At 47.0% G+C, this 22,476-nt stretch overlaps 1 protein-coding gene across 2 annotated transcripts in view; it reads right to left on the minus strand.

Moving 5' to 3' along the window:
* Positions 1 to 22,476, minus strand: part of LOC105698456 (zwei Ig domain protein zig-8) — an 80,820-nt gene that overhangs the window by 30,995 nt on the left and 27,349 nt on the right. The window contains exons 2-4 of one of the 2 annotated variants that reach the window (XM_012422737.1): positions 15,765 to 15,862; positions 4,701 to 4,891; positions 3,384 to 3,545 (exon numbers count right to left, since the gene is read on the minus strand). In XM_012422737.1, coding sequence (XP_012278160.1) covers positions 3,384 to 3,545; positions 4,701 to 4,891; positions 15,765 to 15,840 — 429 coding nt within the window. In that variant the 5' untranslated portion in view covers positions 15,841 to 15,862. The remainder of the gene's footprint in view (positions 1 to 3,383; positions 3,546 to 4,700; positions 4,892 to 15,764; positions 15,863 to 22,476) is intronic. The other variant, XM_023435050.1, reaches the window with a different exon arrangement.

Below are 22,476 nucleotides of genomic sequence, written 5' to 3' on the forward strand. Positions count from 1 at the left end.
TCAATTCATTGTAATAATTTGATTAAGTGACTACATGGATGACTTTGTAAAAAATGAACTTCAGGAGTAGAGGTTAGAAAATCTACAACAATCGTTCCAAGATAAGTTTTACATAAAACAAATATTTACCGTTTTCAATGTATTACATCTGTAGTGATTTTCCGAGTTCCCGACAGGAAAGGATACCGTTTACAATGATACTTTTTGCATGCTCAACGGCAACATATATGTATGTCTGTCAATGGTAGTTTTTACACGAGCTGACTGTAATATACACATGTTGCTATTCTATTTTCTAGCTACCCCAACCGTAATAAATGCGTTGCTGCATGTTACTTTCTACTTGTATCAACAGTAAAGGGTACACTAGCGAATGTTATCATATACACATGTTATGTGGTAACTATTGCTTCAGTTGACGAGTTTATGCTGTCACGATTGTAAATATGACTGTCGTATTGTTGCAACCGTAATCATTTTTTGTAATAATGTGTACTACAATGAAATTGTACATTTGATATTTTTAGCTGAGTAATCCTTACTTTGTAGAACTGCTGTCCTTATATTTACCAGCGATTGCTGTTATATCTATCCCAATTGTAGTAATTATAACACCTTTTTTCTCTCCGCGTGGTACCGTCATTAAAAACAAGGAATGCCATGTGCGTTAATATTCACGACTGATTCCCTTTTTCATTTCCGTGAATGTGCATTGTTAAAAATGTCTGTTCGAAATAGAGCATAGACATTTTTAACAATGCACATTCATAACATGTGGATGTTATTTTCAAAGTACCACATTTTGATGTCTCGTACAAAATTGTTTTCGGGATTTTAGTGAACCAGAAGGCATATGAATTTCAAAAATTTCTTTCGTCACTGTATGAATTCTCAAAAACTCGAATACTTTTGTACACTGATTTTCAATCATATAGACAATTGCAGGTAATTTTAAAAAAGCGCGTTGTAATATATTTAGTAACCTTTTTTTCCTCATCTTACATCCGTTGGGTTCAAAATTTCCAATGCTTTTATAGGAATTCTCACGTAGAAGTGGTGTTCTAAATATAGTATACATTTTTTCGGTTTTCATTTCGCACGACGCTGTTTTTGGTTTAGCATACCCTTATATTAAAAAATGTCGAAATATTAGAACATCTTCAACGGTGTACGAGGCAACGATATAACGAATTAGCGCAAGAACGAAACGAAACGAATTTCGAGATCCTAACGTATCGCGGATCCTTCCCAGGTAGTACCTCGTTAGTTTTCTCGTTGCTCTTTCTCAGCTCCTCCATACTTCATTTTATCTCGACGTGGGGCAGGAACGATGCATTTCCCGAATCGCGTACAGGGACGATGCATCCTCCGAACGGCGTGCAGAAATAATGCAGTTTACGAGCTGGGGGCATGATCGACGCATTCTTCAAGTTTAGCGATGCGCGAGTGCAACAAATTGATCAGGATTATCCGAACTCCCATGTAAGGTGCAAGACTTCGAGAAATCCGGAAAACCGAGCAGATCGCTATTCCATTTGACAGGAGAGTTCGACTGCATTCTACGGCGCAATATAGCGCGAAAACGTTTCCCGGAATTAAGGTGATATGAAAGTGGCGTCGAAGAGGTATCGTTCATGAAACTTTTCTCCGAATTGGGTTACCGAATCGTCTAAACCTTTACAACGTGAATACGGAGACTATAAGGAAGGTCCTGAAACTCGTGAAATATCATGTTTTTCCTTTTTTTAATTTGTTTACAGGTATTTTAAAAATATTATATAAGAAATTGAATTTCATGAGCGCCAGAACCTTCCTTATAGCCTACATGTTCATGTTGTACAGTTTGAAACGATTCGGTATATCCAGTTTGTAGAACAGTTTCATGAACGATTCACCTTTCGGATACCACTTTCACATTCCCTTAAGGGGTTACACCATTTTATCCTATCCAAAAATTACGGTTTTTCAAGAATTTTTTTTAAGAATTAATACGTTTTTATCCAAATTAAAGTATAGTAAGGTATTATACTGCTATTAAACAATAAAATAATGTTTATTTATTTTTTTATTTACAACAATGGCCGCTTGAAAGGCGATTTACCGGAACGCTGCGAAAATCGATGATCGTGCGGTGGGCACGATAACTCAGACCAGGTTTAAGCTAGATCAATGAACGAAAAAGAATTAGTTTCTATAGCCCAAAAGCTAGCGAAATACGTAGCCGTTTACAAAAATATGCATTTTTCACAAAATGGCATCGATTTGAAAGGAAAGATACGTATTTTGCCCTAAATTTCATTAATTAATGTTGCATAAAAAGCCCGAATATCAATACATTGAGAAAACCATACGTATTTCGCTAGATAAACATATTACGAATAAAATAAAAAAAGAATCAAGACGATTGATTGAAAATTGGCGGAGCTAGAGTGTCCACCGATTTTTAAAATGCAGTTTTAAGAAAAACGCGTTTAAAGTATAAACGCGTAAAATGAACGCGTACAAATTGTTTTGATTATTTGAAAATTTCAAAGTGGTATAACCCCTTAACGAGTTTATTAAGCGCAACCGTGTTTGAACTCTTTCCCGAAACAAGGAGCACTCGGCGGTTGAAAGGACGTCTCTTTTCCCCGAAATCCCTCCTCTCCTCGTGACTACCTCCTTCGCGTTTTAATTAGTTTCTTTTCTCGCCCGTTCCGGTCCCTTGTCGCCTTTTTGCAGCTATCCCTCTAGAATACGGCCTCGTTCGACGTGTTTCGACTGTCGCGTGGACATTTAGGTGCTCTATTTACGGTGGACCACTCGGTATATGGGTATAAACAATTCAGAAGCAAACCCTTCCAACACCACCCCGGGGTTCACGGGGTGAAACCAAGATGGCTACCGCACGGAGTTTCCCACACTTGCTCCCTGCATGACGCCAACACGTACGCGCTAAGTGCTCGAACACGTCCAGAATAAGGTCATGGGACGCGAGGGCCGTGGAGAACTTGTCCCTGTACTCGTAGCGCGATTGATATTCGTCCCATGACGTCCTTCCAAGGACTAGAACAATGCCAAGCAACTCCAGATAGGGAGCAAATAAGGACCCGGCTAGAAGTCTTGGACAACGCGGTGGATTGCATTCGTTTCGGAGCCCATTACTCGCCCATTGTCGCAGGACCGAGGGTATTATGTCCGAGTGCGTCAAAACGAGGAGGTCCATTGTTTCGGGTGGTTAAATGCTCATCCAGGACGGTGAAATCCGGATTGCGTTTAGCCCAGATTGCGGACCGATTCGGCGCTCTTCAGGGTCCTCGAGGGCGCGAAGAGAAGCCCTTCGATTTTGCCCATGATGGGTAATATGCTGTAACATGCCGTAATATGCAAGCCGACACACCTACCTGGCACTCGTACGTCCCGTTGTCCCTCTCTTGAACGTATTTGATCTGAAGGGTCCAATCGTCGGAGCCCTCGGGATGCAGCACTTGGAACCGCTCGTCGCTGGTGAAGATCAAGGTGGAGCTGGTCAGGACGTGCCAGTCGCGTCGCCGGATCCACGATATCTGCAACCGGGGCAAATGTTCCTTCTGTCCCATCTTTTCCGAGTAATCTCAACGAATTCTCCTTCCGTTCGGCGGAAGTTTGTAGGAATTTAGGGAGCTCCTTCCTCGAAGGTCGCGACTCGTAAGTAAGGACACCGAGGCGCAACTTAGGTGGAGTCGACGCACCCTCCGAGGAGTCCTCCTTCCCGGAAACTCCGCGACTTCGGGAAAACTTACGACCCTAGTCTTGCCTTTAACTCTCTTTATTTTGCCCTAACGGATCGTACACGTTCCCAGAGAGATCTCCATTTCCCCGAACGTTAATTTCCGCCGGGTTGATTTCCCTTTCGGGACGAAAACGCGGCTTTTTGGATTAAATATGGAAAGGAAAGCGAATCTCCCTCGGGCTATAGCAACTCCCACGAAAGTAAATAGTGCGTTTTGATCCCCGTGGAATAACAACGCTTGCAGAGTTTTGCCGAAATTTCACTCGCTATTTTGTCGACGGCGATGGGGGGGTGATAAACTCCCGTTTGGTGCAAAAAAAAATATCAAGTTAATTCCGCGCGTCCTTTTCCCTATCAAAGTAATCCCACCGAGTCGACACTGGAAACAAAAAGAAAAAAGGAACGAAAAAGGAAAACAGCGATCCCCTCGTTTCGTTCGCCGGTGGGTAGTAAACTCGTTTCCGGAATTAACGCCACGAGGGATCTTCGCGTAATTACTACCTCGAGATTCGGCTTTGAATAAAAATGGACATATTTAGAAAATAACCTAGGCGGGTAAACAAACACGAGGAGAATTGCTCGGAGGTTTGTCGCAGTTCCCGGTCGAGAGTGGCACGTTTCGCCGAACGATAAAAAACTACGATTGGGAGAGGTCCGGCCCAATCTTTTTCCGATAGTCGCAGCTACGGCTCGCTCGTTCACTCGTGAAGAATACCGAGCTATAACGCATGCGTACTTCGATATGCAAGGCTTCGGTAGGTTCTTTTTCCCATGGACATCACCGCTCGACGAGGGCTATAAACGGCCAGAATATCCTACACCTTATCACCGAACATACGCGGTTGGTTGCGCGAGCTTCAAGAGACCATCTCTTCCTCATCTCCCGACTCGGTATTCCATCCATAGCGATAGAGGTGGATCAAAGACACCTCGGGGAAAGGATGCTCACCTCAGTATCGGTGACGGTGTGTTCGTTAAGGTGGTGAACGTTGCAGTGCAGAAACGCCGTGCCGCCCTGCTGCACCGTAACGTTGGTCACGGTGTTGTTGTCGTTCACCTCGTTGGGTCTGTGGAGCTCCTCGAAATTCCCGTACAATAAGGACCTCCAATCCATGGGCACGCCAAAGGGTGCTCGGCGATCTGCGAACCAAACGAGCGGACTTAAAAAATGGGACGTGGGGAGAGAACTCAAGCCTTGAGCCGCGTTCCACTTCCTCTTAAATACAGGCCACGGATCTATATGCCAACCGAATAGTTGCTATCCCACATGGTTTTATGGCGATTTTAAGCGACGACTTGTCTTGGATCTTGCATCAACTAATATTGTAATATTTGCACAAGTGTCGAAAACAGCACGTCGTTGAAAATAAGTGTATGTACGATTACTCGAAAACTTCAGGGCACTGCAGCCCCTTCTGCACATGCGCAGGTGGTAATTAATTGGTACCACAGCCCATATTCAGGGAAGCTAGAATCCCTTGAATTGTCGTATGCCTCTCTGTATAGAGCTAATAGTATCACGTTTATCTAGTTAGTATGTAGAGTGTTTCCAAAATGGTGGACACGGTTTGCAAAGCGCTATCCTTGTCGGAAATGGAGTTGAAAGGTTCATTATAGGTCCTTTAAAGGTCATTTAATTGTAATAATTAATTAAAAAATAGCAACCCAGGCCGTCGATTAGCTGAACGCGTATCAGCAGCGCTCTGCTATTCGAGGCATAGGGGCGAGATGGAGTGGAAAAGTCATGTACGATTTTTTTTTTACCGTGCATAGTTTACTTGTGATAATTATTCGAACAATAGGAAATAATTGTACGGAACTGTTTGACCGATTGTCGCTAAAAGTCGAAACCACTCGGCTGAATCGCCGGTCCAGCGAGTCGGGAACAATAGGGTGTACATACCGGAAGAGCGTTTTATTACTAATTTCAGAGGTATCGCTACATCTGTCGGTGGGAGCAATAAAGCGGTTTTACGGCTCGTCGCTTCCATTTAAAAAGCGAGAGCCCTTCGCCGAGTTCACGTCCCGCGATGTCCCCGATGTCGCATCTCTTTTCTTATTTCGAGCCTCCTACTCGCCTGCTCGTAAAGCACGGTTTTCCGCCACGCGGAAAAAGGGCCGTACGCCCTGAATTTCGAAGACATCACGAAGTACCGGAAGAGATGTCTCCGGCGTTGGCGGTGCATCTCGCGGCGGGCTCATAAAATTCGAAATTCCCATCGGCTCCGTATTTGTATTATTTAGCCGCCGCTCGCTGTCGCCATCCGCGGAAAAGTTGGATGCGGCGCGGAAACGCGTGACAGGGCGCCGGGAAAATTTGTACCTTTCGTGAGCGCGGATATTCGATCGCGTCCCATGCCCGCGGTTTTTTGTCACCGCTTTTTAATGGAACGTCGCCCTACTTTCCCCCGGCAAAATGGCGAGCTGCGTCGAGGTCCGAGCGAATTTTCCGCGGCTCCTGAGGTGAACCCCGACCGTCCAAACGAAATTCCGCCCCGTTTCTCCAAACGTGCCCGCGAAAAATACGGCGGAATTAGCGAGGCCGCGCGGCCTGAAACTCGGCTCTATTTGTGCCCATTCAGGAGGATCCCCGTCCAATTCTTCCCTCGCCTGGCGAAGAAAAGGCCGAGCAAATCGCGTTCGCTTCGGCTGGGCGAGGCGATTTGTACCAATTGGCGAGATACGCGCGAATTCGTTCCAAGCTCTCCGGCTTTAACGCATTTAACGCGTATTTTGACGGACGCAGATTTTTACAGTTCACGCTATATTAATTGTATCATATTAAATCGTGTGCGTCAGTCACCGGTGACCATCGTGGCGTCGAGTGCGTTAAGGTGAAGTGAAACACGTCGAGGAACTTGATCGACGTCGATAAAGAAGATTTTTCTAAATGCCTACGTTGCTGACGTTCGTTTTTATATTGACAGCTGTGTCGAATTACATTGAATATTGTACTAAATGGCATACTACACCTGTCGTTTTCGTATAATAAATATCAAGAAATCGAAGTAAAACTCCAGAAATCCTCTGGATTAATTGACTGCAGGGGGACACCCTGTGATTTCCAAGTCAATTAAATTTTCACTCCGAGACCCCGTATTCCCATCGTTTTAGCATCGAAGCGCATACAACACTTTTTTTGCCCTTATCCTGTTCAAATGCGAGTTTATCGATTCGATTGCCCTTATCCTGTTCAAATGCGAGTGTTCTAAATTGTCGTAAAATTGTCCTGACCCTTTCGATTCTCATATCAGAGCCTTCGATAATTGTATATTGATCGAAATATGAGAGCTCGACGCCATTTTGGTTCTGGTCTGGGCTCTTAAAAAAGTTTTTCCAAAAATCCAAATTTTGAATGTGTCAGGACAATTCTTAGATGATCAGGAGTGATGCGTCAAAGTTTCGGACAGTTTGGTCTAATACCCTTAAAAAAAAATGTATTCGAATCGACTGATTTGAAGGGCGTTTCACTCCACCTTAAGGGGATGTGTATGAGCTATCCGAAGGGTCAATCGTTCATGAAACTTTTCTCCGACCTGGGTATACCGAATTGTTTCAAACTTAACAACGTGAATGCGGAGGCTGTAAGGAAGGCCCTGACACCCATGAGATATAATAATTTATACAGTTTTTAAAATGTTTATAAGTAAATTTTTTTAAAATTTAAATTTTATGGGTGTCAGGACCTTTCTTATAGCCTTCACATTCGCGTTGTTAAGTTTGAAACGATTTGGTGCACTCGGTTCGGAGAAAAGTTTTATAAACGAGACCTCTTTAATGCCACTTTCATATAACCTTAAGTCAGGTCGCGACTTCTAACTTATTGTTAGCGACAACGTAGGGCTGGTGGACACGTTTTGCGGGTACCTTGCGAAAAATTGCATAGGTTTTCTTGACATCCTCTACTATAAGGTCGTATATTAAAATCGAATTCTTCCTTTTGCATGCGAAAATACATATAAGAAGTCGCTCTTCACCGGTCTCATATTCGTTCGCAAGACGGTGAAACTTTCCAAATTTTTCTCGTTTTCTAGTGATATACTGTATCCAATATCCGTGCTTCTTTCTCTCTTTTTACACAAATTGCTCCTGCAATTTCTTTTTCCATTTCACTACTGATGTGTGTACCTACAGCTGTTATCAACGAACATCTTGATATTAATTGAACTACTAATTCTATGTATCATTATATAAGATAAACGGGATCACGGTAAAAAATATCGTCAGTGCGTCACGACCCGACACATCGCTTGGGCCTACTTTTAATTCCTACCTTTAAATCAGAATTCACGCAACGAGATTTTCGTTTTCGCGTCATTCGCTGGTCCACAAAATCACAAATAACCAAGGGAAAGAATGATTTACAAATGATCCCGAAACCCCGTAGTTCCGAGTCCCGATCGGAAAGGGTGAAACTGTTGAGAAAAATCTCGGGAAAATCCAGTTTCCAATAGATCGTTACGACAGGTCCGTGTCCGAAGTGCGCGTCAGCAGCGGCAAACGTAAACCCGGGGCAGACCTCGGGTTTTCCGCCCCGGGACGGGACTTTCCTCCGAAACCGGAAAAGCAGAGCGAAACGCACGGAAAGAGCTCCGCGTTGATGGAAAAAGTTGAAAAGGCCACTTCGGCACCGGGGGATAGCTCCTTTCGTCTGGCTACGATCGGAAACTTTCCCTGTCAACGAAACGCCCGCAAATGTATCCCTCGCTTCGTGGACCTATCCAACGAGGCAATAAAATCGTTTATTAAATTCCCGTCGTTCGATTTTTGGTCGGCGGCCTTTCCACGTAGTTCCGTCCCCGGAGAAGACGCGGCGGAGGAAATCGCTCTCCGTATAGCTCGTCGATTCTCGGCGATTGGACGCCATTACGGCGGTCAGCCGGGATAATCCGGCGATTTATTCCCAAATTGAAGCGGCGCCGTATAGCGGGAGATCTCCCGAGGCTTAGAGAGCAATTCCGTACCCTGGCTTTGTTCGCGAGTATCGCGCCTCGAGGAGGGCAGGATAAGGCCGAGGAGACTCGGTCTCCCTGGAATAAACTCGGACTCGAAGGTCCGATCGAACTTCGAGACTCGAGCGTGGAAGGGAGCAGATCGCATTCGCCGGAGGTGCACAGATGGGTGGGCAAACTTTAGAGACTTCTATCCGTCTTAAGGGTGCGGGAATAAGAACCTCCCCTGCTCGGAAAACGAGAAAAAAATCGACGGAAGCATAGCTTTGCCGCCAACTGCACATATTTACGTAGAACCACGTCTGGGTAGGGTCTCGTGACATTTATCTCCCCAATCTGCCCCCCATACCTAAGGTTATGGCTCGGGCGATCAAATCAGACCAGAGCAGATTAAACAAAGTTTAGCCGTTATAAATATATAATTCTATAAGAAGAATAATACAGAGTGGGAGAAAATGTTCCCGTACAAAGTTAGAAATGAATATTAAACTTCACTCGGACAAGACAATTGTCAACGGAATTCATGAAAATGTAGCCCGAAAAATTCTTCACGACTTTGTTTTAACAAATGTTAAAATTGGTCGCCTTTTAATTGCATATAGGTGTTAAACGTCTCAAGATCAAACTTTGTACGGGAACACGTTTTCTCGACTCTGTAGATTTGCCTTAATTGGATCTCTTCCAATCGGATCTGATCGCCTGCAGTGTAGTTATAAGCTGTAGTCGGAGGACTTAATTCCACGTGAAAAGTTGGGGCAAAGTCATGCCCCGTTTCAACGAAAAAGACGGACGGGCGGACTTCGTTCGCCCGATGCCTGAATAATTCACGGGGTGCGAGAATGAGGGGCCGGCAGCAAGTGGTTCCCGCTCGCTGAGAGGGCCGTAAACGTTGATATTTACCGCTGCTTAAATAAGTACACAAGTGACAACGCGAGTAACACGCTTCCCATGCCCGAAGCCACTTCCCGTATCCCTCGGGACGCTTCCCGGTGGCCGCAGCGGAATGGCCGCGCTCCAACCTGAAATCGGAACCGTGTCGCGCCGATTAGAGCCCCGCCGACTCTCGGAGAAACTTCGTCGTCCCGTCATTTCGAAATTGAAAAGTTCCGCGACGGACGAGACAGGTTCGACGTCCGTCCACCTACTTCCGGCCATTAAAGCACGGATCGTCGAAAACTCCTCGCGGGTGATCAAGACTCGCGACCCTCTTCTCGAGCGTGGGTCAATTTTCTAACTTCGATGTCCTTCTACTCCAATTTCCCGGCAATTATCGCGCAATCGTCTCCCGCCCGGACGGGGAAGAAAGGCGATGAAAATTGCAGGACCGACTCGAAAATATGGAGTCGCGTTTCCAGCCCTGAAAGGACCCTCCTATATAGGTCGAGCAATTTTTGCGCGAATCGGTTTATCTCACGGAAGGAAGAAAGTACGTCTCGGAGAAGAGCTCGATGGAGCGGACGAATTCGCTCGATGGAGTTCTCCTCCGATTACAAAGGATAAGAGAAAAATAAGGGAAAACAAACGCCCTAGGTGGAGGGGAGTCGGGCTCGTCAATTTTATCAACCATTAGCGATACGCTCATCGAATGGAAAACCGAGCTTTCGCTCCCTTTGTCGGGCACGCCGTCGTAAATTCTCACCTCGTTACTTTTACGATACACAATAATATCGACGCGATAAAGGACTTCCCGACTGCGAACGAGCAAAGGCCGTTTCCCCTGGCGAACAGCCGGCGCGGCTTCTTGCCGATAAATCCCCGTGATTAGATCGAGGCTGCGAGATAAACTCGATTCCCTCCGACCTCTCGTGCTCGTTACCCTCGCACCTACGAATCGCTCGGATCCTCTCCTCGAACCCCTCTAGCTCGTGGTTCCGTTATTTAGAACACCGCGTACAATTACGAGATTCCGATCTCGCGCGCCATTGAACCGCGACATCGGCGAAACGACCGAGTACGAAGACAATAGCATCGCTCGTCATAAGGAGTCGCCGAGTACCCATTTTCCGCGAGGAAGAAACGTTTCGTTTCGAATTTTAATCAAGTAACGGGTCAGTACATGCAGAAAATTCACAGTCAAAAACCCGAATTTCTACCCTCAAGAAAACCTGAATTTTAATGCTCGTAATCACGTGGAAGTCACGAGCAAAAAATCCCTAGAAATCGTTGGAAACCACCAAACATTGTCAGAATTTTAAGGCCACTCGTCGCTTGTTATCGAATCAAGTTGTCGTTTATCTTATGAACTCAAAGGCAATTGGTTTTCAAAGGAGGGAATCATTTTCACTGATTTCCAAATGTATTGTTAAATTTTGCTCAAAACGCAAAATTTTACCCATTTTCGCTGATGTCCGCCCTCGACAATGGGCCAGCCAAATCGTCTTGTAGAAATGTTTTTATCGATGGATAACAGAAGCTATTGTTTTAGCGGGGCCACAGAAACTCTGTTCACGGTTGTAATATATTCTTCACTAGCGAACGTTCTGTACATCGTACGTTTAATCGAGGAGGAAGAACGATATCAATTATTCCCGTCGCTGCAAGTTTACTCGCTAATTTAGCAACCATTCGTTCCAGAGGAAGCTCACGGTTACGACCAAGCTTCAAGCAATCGCAAAGTATTTTACTGTCGGTGCAATTATTACCGCAGTAAAGTGACACTTTATCAGCAATATCGTCCTTTGCTAGGCGTTCAAAAGTCCGTTTCTCAAGCGTAGCTCGCTTCTCTACCCGTAAAGAAATCCCGGGATTTGGGCGCGTTTAAGGGGCGGAAATCTCATATCGCGGGGCCGAAGTTTGTCGGAAGTCGAAGTAGGGTGGTTTTCCTAGGTCGGGAGGGTAAATCCGGAGGGATCCCCTCCGGCCTCGGGGATCGACGGGGCCGAAATCTTAATTCACTTCCCGGGGGAGGTCCGATCTCCGGAAGTCAAGGCGGAGTCCAGAAGGAGCGAGGTCGGACCGAGAGGAAAGAGGCACTCGAGACTGAACTTTGAGCTTTCGAATGCGGGGCATAAGCTACCTGCCTTTTGTTTCCCCGAGACAATGCAGGCTTATACGAGGCTATTTACCCCGTCTAGTTGCTCCGACCGCTCGTAGCGGCACTAGGAGCGAAGGAGTAGGCGGCGGCGCCAAGACTGCCTCTTCGGGCTGGATTCAAGATGCGGACGCTTTACGCCGACCTCGGATCCACCGAGATAAACACAAAGGGGGATTTCATTCGACGGCCGCGGATCGAGAATCGTAAAGCGAGTAAATAACCCACGGTGCGCGTCCTTACCGAGATCCCGGAACGGCTTCCGCACGATGTCCTTAACTCGAGCGGAGGGTCCTCGTGGAGGGAATCGCCGATTCCTTAGCGATGCCACGTCACGAATTTACGAGGACGTATTAGGTCGTCCCGAAAGATGTTGTGGATTTGCTGCGTCGTAATTCGCGATTTCACGCTTCCTTCTCGAGTAAACTCGTTTTTCCTTTATGCCCGCGTTTGGTACCAGGCTTCGCTCTGCACTTTCATAACAATAATTGCGTTTTAAATATTAAATTTTATTTCTTTTCCTCCTCCCACTGCCTAGAGGTCTCAGTCGTGGGTCTTTTGAAACCACAATTGCACCGTACATTCATTAGCGGTTCCTAGGCTAAATGCATCGTTGACATTGCGAGCCACTACAGTTGTGTTGCGGTTCATTTTCAACTCGTACAAGAAAATTACCCGAATTTACGTTTTCCCCGCCTTTAATTAAATAGTCTGAATAAAACAGAAATTAATATTTAAGACACAGTTGTCGTTATCAAAGGGTAGGTGCGAAGTGTGCGCGTTAAATGGTATTTACCGGGGAAATAATGCGAAAATGACTTTTAAACGGCAAAAAATAACTTTCTGGACAACCTAATATTAAAGCGCGATATCGTGGACGTTTTACCTGAAACGTTTTTCTACGTCTTTTGTTTCGTCCTGCACTTTTGACCGATGAGGACGTCGACGATTCAAAAATTGATCAATGCGATTCGCGGGTAAAGTGTGAGGCAGGATTATTAACCGCGCCGCCACTTGCGGCGATTTGATTAATTAATCCTCGATCGCGGACAACGCGAGTCGGCTTTGGGAGTGAGAGGCGCACTATTAGCAATAATTAAAGAGCATTTCATTGTCGGAGGTAACACAACGAGGGCGAATTCATTTAGGGAATTAATCTCCCGCTCGAACCTCCCCGGAAACATCCGCTCCTGACTCCACGACTACGTTTGCGAAGAACTTCCGGCCTTTTTTATCAAAGTAACGGAAGAACCCATTTAAGTCCGCGTTTCTGTTCGCCCTATATTCGCAGACGTACCGAGGTAATATCCATCTTCGTCCATCCGGCTCTCTCGGTAATCCTGCCGAGAAGGAAAAAGAACTCGAACGTAATAAAAAAGAGAAAAACGAAAGAAACACCCCGAGTGCTGAAAGTCGTCCCACATTCCTTCCGGGAAACATCTCGCAATCTTCGGAAACGTCTCTAAGACTAAAAAGAGGCGTCTACTAAGATTCCGGGGAGAACCTCCCGTTCTTCTCCCTCCGGAACGCGCCGCCGTTCCTCCAGTTTCTCGCCCGGAGAAATGGCGGGAATTAATTCGATCGACGTCTGACGCGATCGATAGTCTCGGGAAAAAATAAAGGGGTCATCAACCCTCCACGAGCGACCTCTGACCCCGGGACTCGACTGGAATCCTTATTCCAACCGAGTTCCCGAAGGACGAGGAAATCTTCCCGGAGGACCGTTCTCCCTCGACCTTCGATTTCCTCTCTTTTCCACGTCGACCCTTTCCTCTCGCTTATTCCTCCCTCTGTCTCGCACCCGGGAATAGGTGTTTCCTGTAAACGATCCGCACCGAGCTTACCTTCTGCCTCATTTGGGAGGATTAAGGCCAGTCGCGCGTTTAAGCGCGTCGTTTCAAAGCACCGCTCGAACAGACCAAGTACGTAGGTGGTCTTCGAGGTCTGCAATTGGTTATTCCAAATGCGAAGTGACACCGCTTCCATGGTACGCCGAGCACCCGTGCAGGGTCGAACGACCCCAGAAAATGTCCTGTCCCTTCGATGAGCAAAACTCGATTTTTCCCTCAGTTTCTTGGGAGAAATTAAAATCCCCTCGAAGACTCGCGCGATATAACCAAACTCGGGCAAAGGGGGTTTATCGCCTCTTTATACGGGACTCAAATCTTCGTTGAAAGGAGTCTTCACCCGGGGGATATTTCTCCCTCGACCGTCGATATCCTCTCCTGCCCATATCGACCTTTATCCTTTATCCCCGTTCTTTTATTTATCCTATTTCCGTTTATTTATTCGCGTGCCTCTCCTTCCTCCTTCCCGGTCGTATTTCATGCAGTTCCGAGGAATACTCGTCCGTAAAGGGACCAGGGCCGAGGTTGCCTTCCGGCTCGTTCGGAAGGATTAAGGCCAGTCGCGCGTTTAAGCGCGTCGTTTGAAACCTTTGCTTGAACGCCGAAGCACCTATGCGGCTCTTCAAGGGACGCAATTGGTTATTCTCAACACGAAATGACACTGGTTTCATGCAAGGAACGACGCGACATCCACCCGGAAGGAATTACCCGCGGCTGGGTGGATCGATGCCGAGGAATCGTTCACTCGCGGCGGGAAATTCGAAACCGCGTTTATCGAAGGAACATCTAGAATATATTTCCCGCCCTGTATTTTCATTTCCGGGGAGAGAAATGCGAGAGTCGTGGGTGTTACCCCTGGAGATCAGAAAGCGTAGGGCGCGACAGGGGAGGAGCAAAATGTCGGGGGCTTTTAATTGGGGGAAAATTGGCGGAACGACGCGCTATTGTAAACGAGTTTACTCGAGCCCCGGAATCGAGTTTCGTGCCATTTTGTTGTAAACCGAGGCGAACGGAAGAGTGACTCGATTGTCGCTTTGGCCCCGTGACGTGTGCGTGACCGAAGGGAAATGAAATCAAACCTTTCCGCGACGTTGGGTCGACCGATCGGCCCTTTTCATTCGCGTGATCTCGTTCGCTCCGATGATCGTCGTCACCGAGAAACGCCAGTTCCGTCGTTTGAATGGGAATACGGGAAATGGGGATTTTCCTTCAGGGTCGGCTCGCCCTTCGTTGTGCACCTTAGAGTGGCCTCGGACCATTGACAGCGCACGGACGCACGAACTTTTGTAAAACGGGTCGGCTCGACTTCCACCATGAAAACGAGAGCAAACTCGCCGGGTCCACTCGTTCTCGAAGAAATAGGTTGGCCGCAAATATTTGCCAAGGACTTGCTCCAATTGCTAGTCGTCGATAGAAATTGTTGACATTGGATGTAACGTCGCGCGTCTTGACGTTCCTTGAGAGGAGCCACGCGCACCCCTTCGTTGGTTACCCCTACCGTATTCTCGACGATAACGAGCACCGATCGAGTCTAAATCATAGAGCTTACAGAAATCGAGGAGACAATTTTACATTACGTCTATACATTCAAGTATCAAGAGGAGATCATACAAGAATATCTCGCTTTAACCGCATCGTCAGGAAAATCCTGAGCGCGCATTAGAAATCTTGACACACAAGATGTAAGTGATCGTGAGAACGCAAAGACACATGTGAAAATAATTCCTTTTTGACAAGAAATTTATTGATTTTGAACGGATACCCATTTCGAGTATCTTCTTCTGCTCCTTTTTTCCTTGTTTTCTTTGCATTTGTGCAAAATGATGTAGTCATAACAAGATGCTATAGCATTACTCTTGCGGGGTAAGGACTTCTGTCAGGGTTTAGAAGGATAAGAGACCTTACCTGTTTAACCTTCTATGAACATTCTATAAACCTACGAACCTTGTACGAACACCCTGAGACATTTCCTCCGTCTTATAATCTCCATGATTTATATATCCCCCCCGGCTATTCTCGTTGCCGGTTGCACCGTCTTTCGGAAAAGGGTTGCTCTAATTCACCCTGTCGGTAAATTAAAGCGACAACTTGGAGGAACTGGCGAACGCCGCTTGAAAGGGCTTTTAACCTCTTCGAAGCAAGCGATTGTCCACGAGGCGACCGCAATTACGTGGGTGCATTACCTTTGTCGAGTGACCTGGCCAGTAGAATCGTCGGCAGGATGAGAAAGACCATGTACCAGGAGAGCCGGTCCCGCATTCTCACCGGATTCTGGGTCCTCCTGCAAAAGCAAATATGACCAGAGGGTTACGTTTCCTGGAAACCCCAGTTTTGCGATTCTTCCGCGGTGACGGACCTCTCTAGTGGTACCTATCCTTTTTTTAAAAGTGCAGCCTGGTTTCCAGCATGGCCCTGCTCCGAGAATCTCGAGGAAACGGAGAACGCCAAGTGTTCTCGCGAATAGCTTGGCTGGTTTATCGAGTGCGCAGGAAGGAGAAGGAGGAGGAGGAGGGGGAAGAGAATATATACCTCAAACTCGCGGATAGGGCGAACAGCGTTTTGTTACGGCCCAGAACCTCCCTTCCCCCAGGAAGGCCGGAATTATACATCTTTTATCACGGGGGGAATCTCCCGCTGTGAAATTATTAGGGAATCTGGAGGAGCCCGAGAGGCGCTGCATCTTGATGAGAATTATCTCGTTCTCATGAACGAATGAAATTTGCTCACCGCGTTCGCGACTAAATCGGAGGAGCTTTCTGTAACTGATACTTTCCGGTGTTTTCAACTCGATCCGTCGTTACCTCTTTCGGGCGTTGATGAAAATATAACCTCTTATAAAGAAGGAAGGCGCGGTAGGTGGATTCGTTCCAACGACTTTAGGAGAATTTATAGAATGCTAAAGACCCTTTTTCTCGGTTCTCCTCTTCCCATTGTATATTCTCACCGCGCAGGAATTACCGCAAAGAGAAAACCCCGGCGATGGACAAAAGGACGTAAATTTCTTCCGGGCCATTTCTTATCATCATTAGAGCGGTCGCCGAAGGGAAGATTTAAGGCGGCGCATGCGAGGAGCGCGAGTGCATAATCCGATCCGGCTTTGGTTCCACTTGGAACTGCCTCTAATTATCCTAATTTCAAACTCTGGAGCCCATGGACCGTAGAGACTCCCCGAGATCCGAGACACTCGGAGTCTTCGCTCGGCATAAAATTCACATCGAGGGCCAACGGAGACGACAATTCGATCCCTCGACCAAACCCCAATAAGAGCAAGCCAATCCGTCCGTTTCGCGAAAATGCGCATCTGGACCCTTCGCCGCGAGAACGTCCTCGTGCTACGTGTTCGGAATCGAAATGATACGAATTCGAGCATCCTCCTCCACCCTGGGGTGCATCGCGTATGTAAATTTCGATATTATCAATTTCGAGCGTCGCCGCGGGACACGTTAAGGCTCGATTTGGGATGGGGTTTCCTTCGCCTCGTTATTCGCCAATTTCCAGGAGACTCCCCGAACCCGCCGAATTTCCTCGCATTTATCAACCCCGGCTCCGCCAACCGAAAAATAGTTCTCGTCCTGACGACGGGATGGCGAGAAAGTTGGACGAACTAGGGGACGACGTTTCCCTGGCAGAAAGAAACATTCTTTGCCTCCCCTCTCGGGTCATTCGATTACGCTTCCGCTGCTCCGCCATGCGCCATTTATGTAATTAACTCTACGTGGTTTGCATTAAAAAAAAGGAAAAAAAAACAGGAAAAATTGAGTGCAAACCTCGAAGAATCGACGCGGAGTTAACGGTTAACGAAGGCGGTGGTTCTTTTTCGCCGGCGACGACGCGGAGAGAAACTCGTCGATGAACCTCGAGGTCGCCTTCGGTATTTTCTTGCCCCGGGAAACTCAGGTGCCGGGGGGTGGTGGACGTAAAATATTGCTGATGGCATTAAATCGTTATCGCCTCGCAGAACGAGTGACGAGGAACCTGACACACTTTTCTTTCCGCCTCGGTTCAGCTTCCGGCGTTTCAGCTTTTGTCACCGTGCCAGGACCACCCTTTGCAAAGAACTCCGGGAAGAGCTTCTTTGCGGCCGATCGAGTAAAGGGCGGGCTTCTTATTGGCGTCATTAGATCCTATTTTCGGCGCTCTGGAGGTACGGACAAATGAACCTCCCCGGAGAAGAAACGTCCAACTTTCAGTCCTCGAAAAATTAACTAGTTTCTGGGAAACCAGTTCCTTTAAAAATATCTCTATTTCGGAATTTTCGGACCTCAAAGGTACCCGGCGTTAGAGCAAGCCGAGTAAGCGGCGCAGGGAAATCCGGGCCAATTTCCTCGACCCGCTCCCCCCTGGATTCCGGGCTGGCTTTTTCGTCATTTTGATCAAAGATTTCCATTATAACGAGGGGAAATCCTCGTCCCTGCGCGACGATTGTAGACCGAGGGAAAACTGCTTTGTGATCGACGTTACGAGGGATCGTTATCAATTTCCGATCAACATCCCTTTCTGCCTCTCAAAGCATTCTCCTTGAAGAATCACTGCGCTGATAACGAAAACGAGATGGACTTTATCCAAGGATAAATTCAGGAAATCGGATTTAAAGAGGTCGTGCAGAGATAGTGTCCTTGTACTTCGTAAATTCGATGAATACCTTTCCTTACACTAGTCGATCTAGGGTTTGGAGCAATTACTCTCATTATTTGTTTTACGGTACATCATGAACAATTGTGCGTATCGTCGTAACGGAAAAGGGGAAGAAAACTAACGAGCTCTCTTGCCTTTTTCCGGCGACAACTCGCATTCTTCGCCATTTTTTGGCCCGCCTCGGAGTTTCTCTTTGCAACAAAAGACTGGGGTCGAGTTCCTTTTTAATATAAGCTGAAAGGAACGTTCCAGAGTCGAGATCAGACTTACAAGGAATTGTTATCATTTCCCTCGTAATCTTCTTTTATGGCGAGGAAAGCATTTCTCTCGGCAGACCCCTCGTAAATGGAGGCCTCGGAATTGAAGGCGCGGCATCGCAAGGGTCAGGGATAAAAACTTGTGAAATACGGCGAACTTGCGGAGGGTTATGGTTAATGCAGTTATGGCATAGAGAGTAGATTCCGGAGGCAAGCCAGCGCCGATGCACCGTTCAGGATATTGTCCGGTGTCGGTGGAAAGCATCGAGAGCGCGTTATCGATTCGTGTCCATAATGCGAGGTGTCCATGCGTACGACACATTCCAATGCACACCTGCATGAAATTCCGACCCCATGGCCAGTACCGAGAGATCAAACGATCTCGATCGATGCACTTCAAAGGTGAATTCGAAACCCCAAGGTTAGGAACAAAATAGTCCGATCGAGAGCCCAGGAAGTTCACGCAGGATTCTTAAAGGAATATGAAAGCGGCATCTGAGAGATCTCGATTACGAAGCTTTCCTCAAAATCGAATGTACCGATTCGTCTGAGGTTTCCTTTACATTTGTTTACAAACATTTTTTAATTTCTTGTTTTTACTATAAAAGTGAAGTTTCGCCTTTAACGAGTCCTTCGTATATCCGTGGTAAAATTTCAAACAATTCGTTACACTCAATTCGGAGAAAAGTTCCCTAAACGAATGAGCCCTCCGGATCGCTTTCGTGTCTTCTTAACACCCTAATTATGATATACGACTTTCAGGGTTTAAACTCGAAATATAACAGAGTAGGGGTGTCTCGAAAGAGCAGGGGAGTGTCAGAGTCCTCGCGAGATCGAGCGGTCCGAGATGTGGGCCACCGACGCTCGGCGACTCACGGTTTATAGTTATCACCGCTAATAGAAAGCTTTCCTAATGCGAGTAATCGATAATGGGCGCGGGTAGACACAAAGGGCAAACAGCGGCAATGGTAGTCAAAGAGGTGTACAGTGCCGACGCACTTCCACCGAGTGCATTCTAATCGCATTACCGCACGCCGACCTACGGCAGCGCGTAGGGTGGTTTAGCGCACGGTCAGCTGGTTGCGCAAATTCCGAATTTCTTCTAGCCCGACAAAACATAAAATCGGGTAAAAAGTGGCTCGAGGGAAGGAAGAAAGAGTCGATGATGGGACGGGAGAGCGAACAGCAGCTACAACGAGCTTAACGCGGTTGATCCGCCGTTACTACGTAACGGCCGCTCTAAGCGGTTACGGAGACACCAGGGCTGGTTTTGCGCGAACACGAAGTGCGGTGGAGGGTTTCAGCCTGGCGCTAATGGAGCTCAAAGAGACCGCCGATCCTTGCGAGTCGGCGATGCACGCAATTTCCGGGCCCGCGGGAGATTTCAATATTTAATCCGAGCTTTATCGGCCGTTTTAAAGGCTCGAGAAGTTCGCCGCGATGCATAGAAACGACGCATTAATGGTAAACTGCAAGCGGGGACGGACGACGTCCGATCTCGATCCTGCATCCCGAGGGACGCGGGAGCGTTTCGCCAAACGTTGCCGGCATTTTTCCACGTCCACGGATGCGTTCCTTCGCTAGGAGGAAAACCAAAGAACAGCTCGCGGGCATCCAAAGAAGTAAGTGGCACCCTTATCGGGCTTCAACGGCCCGGCTAATCTGATATCTTGGCCTCTCGGCCGCGGTAAGTGCCAACGGAAACAACGACTTTGATATCGCACCGGTGCAAAGTGGCATGGCCACTAATGGACCGGGGTAAGAGGTTTTTGAAGGGGAGCTTTGCGCTCTAACGACGCTTTATCGCGAAGGAAAAATCGCCGAGGGTGCCGAGGAAACTTTTCATAATTTACGGACTCCTTCCCTTCTCGAAACCCAAAAAGTCTAAAGCAAGGTGGAGGAACGATTTCACGTTTACACCGCCAAAGGGTATCCGTACGAGCGACGACAAATCAGAGCGATTTGTACTCAACCATTTAAATCAGGTTTTTCCATAGTCTCGACGAGTTATCCACGCGACGATTAAATCATTACAGATCGGTTTGCAAGGATTTGTCGTAACGATTTAACGTTACGCGTGGAACTGCCTTAACGAGCTCCAGGATGTAGAGCGCATCTCTTCGCGGTTTTCCTAGGACCTTCCATTGAGGGAAGGACCTTCCAGGATCGATTCGGCGTACGAGATAAACGAGTTGTCACTTAAAATCGGCCGATGGGATCCCGCGGGCTTTTCATATTCGAGATGAGGATTCGATCAGCGGACCCATCGCCAAATCGAATTTCGACTTGGAGCCCTCTCCGGGGGTCGACGTCGCGCGTTTCGCTCGACGTTTTATAATCGAGTGGAGCGCGTCTCGATTTCTGGCGTTTCGGCGCCAGGACCGGTAAAATTGATCGATTGACGCTAATGTACGCGATATAGGCCGCCGCGTTAAATTGGACCCGTGAATGGGATCCGGTTAATTAAATAGTGTTTTAAATTTTTCCCCAACCGAGTGAATTCGCGCCCCGCGCCGAGCCTCTATGCAAATTTCAAGCTGGCCGCATCGGAAGTCCAATTTCGGCCGCGTCCCCTCCGACCCCATCTAATGTCGTCTAAATTTACTCAACCCCAACGTGTCGCGCCAAATTTTCCGCGGGGCGCGTTAATTTGCTGCAATTTCACGGGACGGAAAGAGAACGAGCCGAAAAGTGGTCGACCCGTGACGTATTTTAGGGGAGAAGGAAGAGGAAGGTCGCGTGTCACGACGGTGGATTTATCGTGCTCAAGGGGTGGAATCGCGAAATTAAATCGAAATACGCGTCCGAGCAGAGGTGGTGCCCCCGAGGGGAGGACGAGGAGAGGACGAAAGGGCGAAAAGAAGGAAGAAGACGAGCAGCGCTTGCCAGGGGAAGAAAGGGGCAGTGTTGCCCCTGCTCCTCCGATTGGAATAAATCTCTTGTTAACGCGATTTTACTACTCTACTGCGACTTATATATTCACTTTTCCATTATATATTCCTGAGATAACATTAATCGAGACTGAATCGACTGAATTGTTTCACCTTGTATCAATCAGCGCCTTCCATATCGGTACTGCGATGAAATTCATTCCACCTCTCCGTACAGGAATGTACTTCTAATTACGTTTGAATAAATTGGTTAAAATCATCTGGAGAGAGAAAATGTAGGAATGAGGAATCCAGTGCCGCACTAAAAATACGGTCGGAAGTAAAAGCACGAAGCTCGATTCATGTATTTAAATTTTGCGCAAACATTTCACGTTAATGAGGAATAAAACTGATTCCCATGGATTTTCTTTCACTTTTTACGTGATCCGCCAGGACTGATATTTCTACAAGTTCCGTTATTATATGTCTCAAACATGTTGACGTGAAGTTACCTCGGTAGGTATTCCATTATATGATACACATGTAATATGCTCAGGGGGTAGAAACATTCCCCCCGTATAAATCTTCACCAGCAGAGTTAAACGTTTTCCATGAAATTTGATAATCACAGGCACAAACATTCTTCTTTACAATGATAATACGAGATGCTTGGAGCCCGCCACATCTAGTTACACGTGTATTTCAAATGCTCCGCCACGCTGGCCATGTTACATTTTCTTCACTCCATTCGCTACATGCGAATTTTCCCTATGGTGATGGTACCGCTAATTTCTACTCCTTCAACGAACCCACTTCCATGTTTTCTTCTAGCCTTGGCTCTTCTACAAGAATCCTGTGTCAATCCTGAAAACGAGTTATAAACGACAAAGACGATGCATCAGGGATATACAAAAAAAAAAAAAGGCCAATTCAGAAGTCGATTCGTAAAAAATCGCGGGTGGGATAACGAGGCGGCGGTTGCAATTAGTTCGGCGGGCGTAACAGGGTCGGCTCGTTGCAATTACAGCTTCATTAATTAGACCACCCCCTCATAATCGTGGCGGCCGGGGAGTAAGATTCGGTAAATGGCCGAGTCATTAGGGGAGGCGATCCGAACGCTCGAGGACGTCCCT

The sequence above is a fragment of the Orussus abietinus genome, unplaced genomic scaffold, assembly GCF_000612105.2.
Source record: "Orussus abietinus isolate OABI.00-Male unplaced genomic scaffold, Oabi_2.0 scaffold62, whole genome shotgun sequence".
NCBI lineage: Eukaryota > Metazoa > Arthropoda > Insecta > Hymenoptera > Orussidae > Orussus > Orussus abietinus.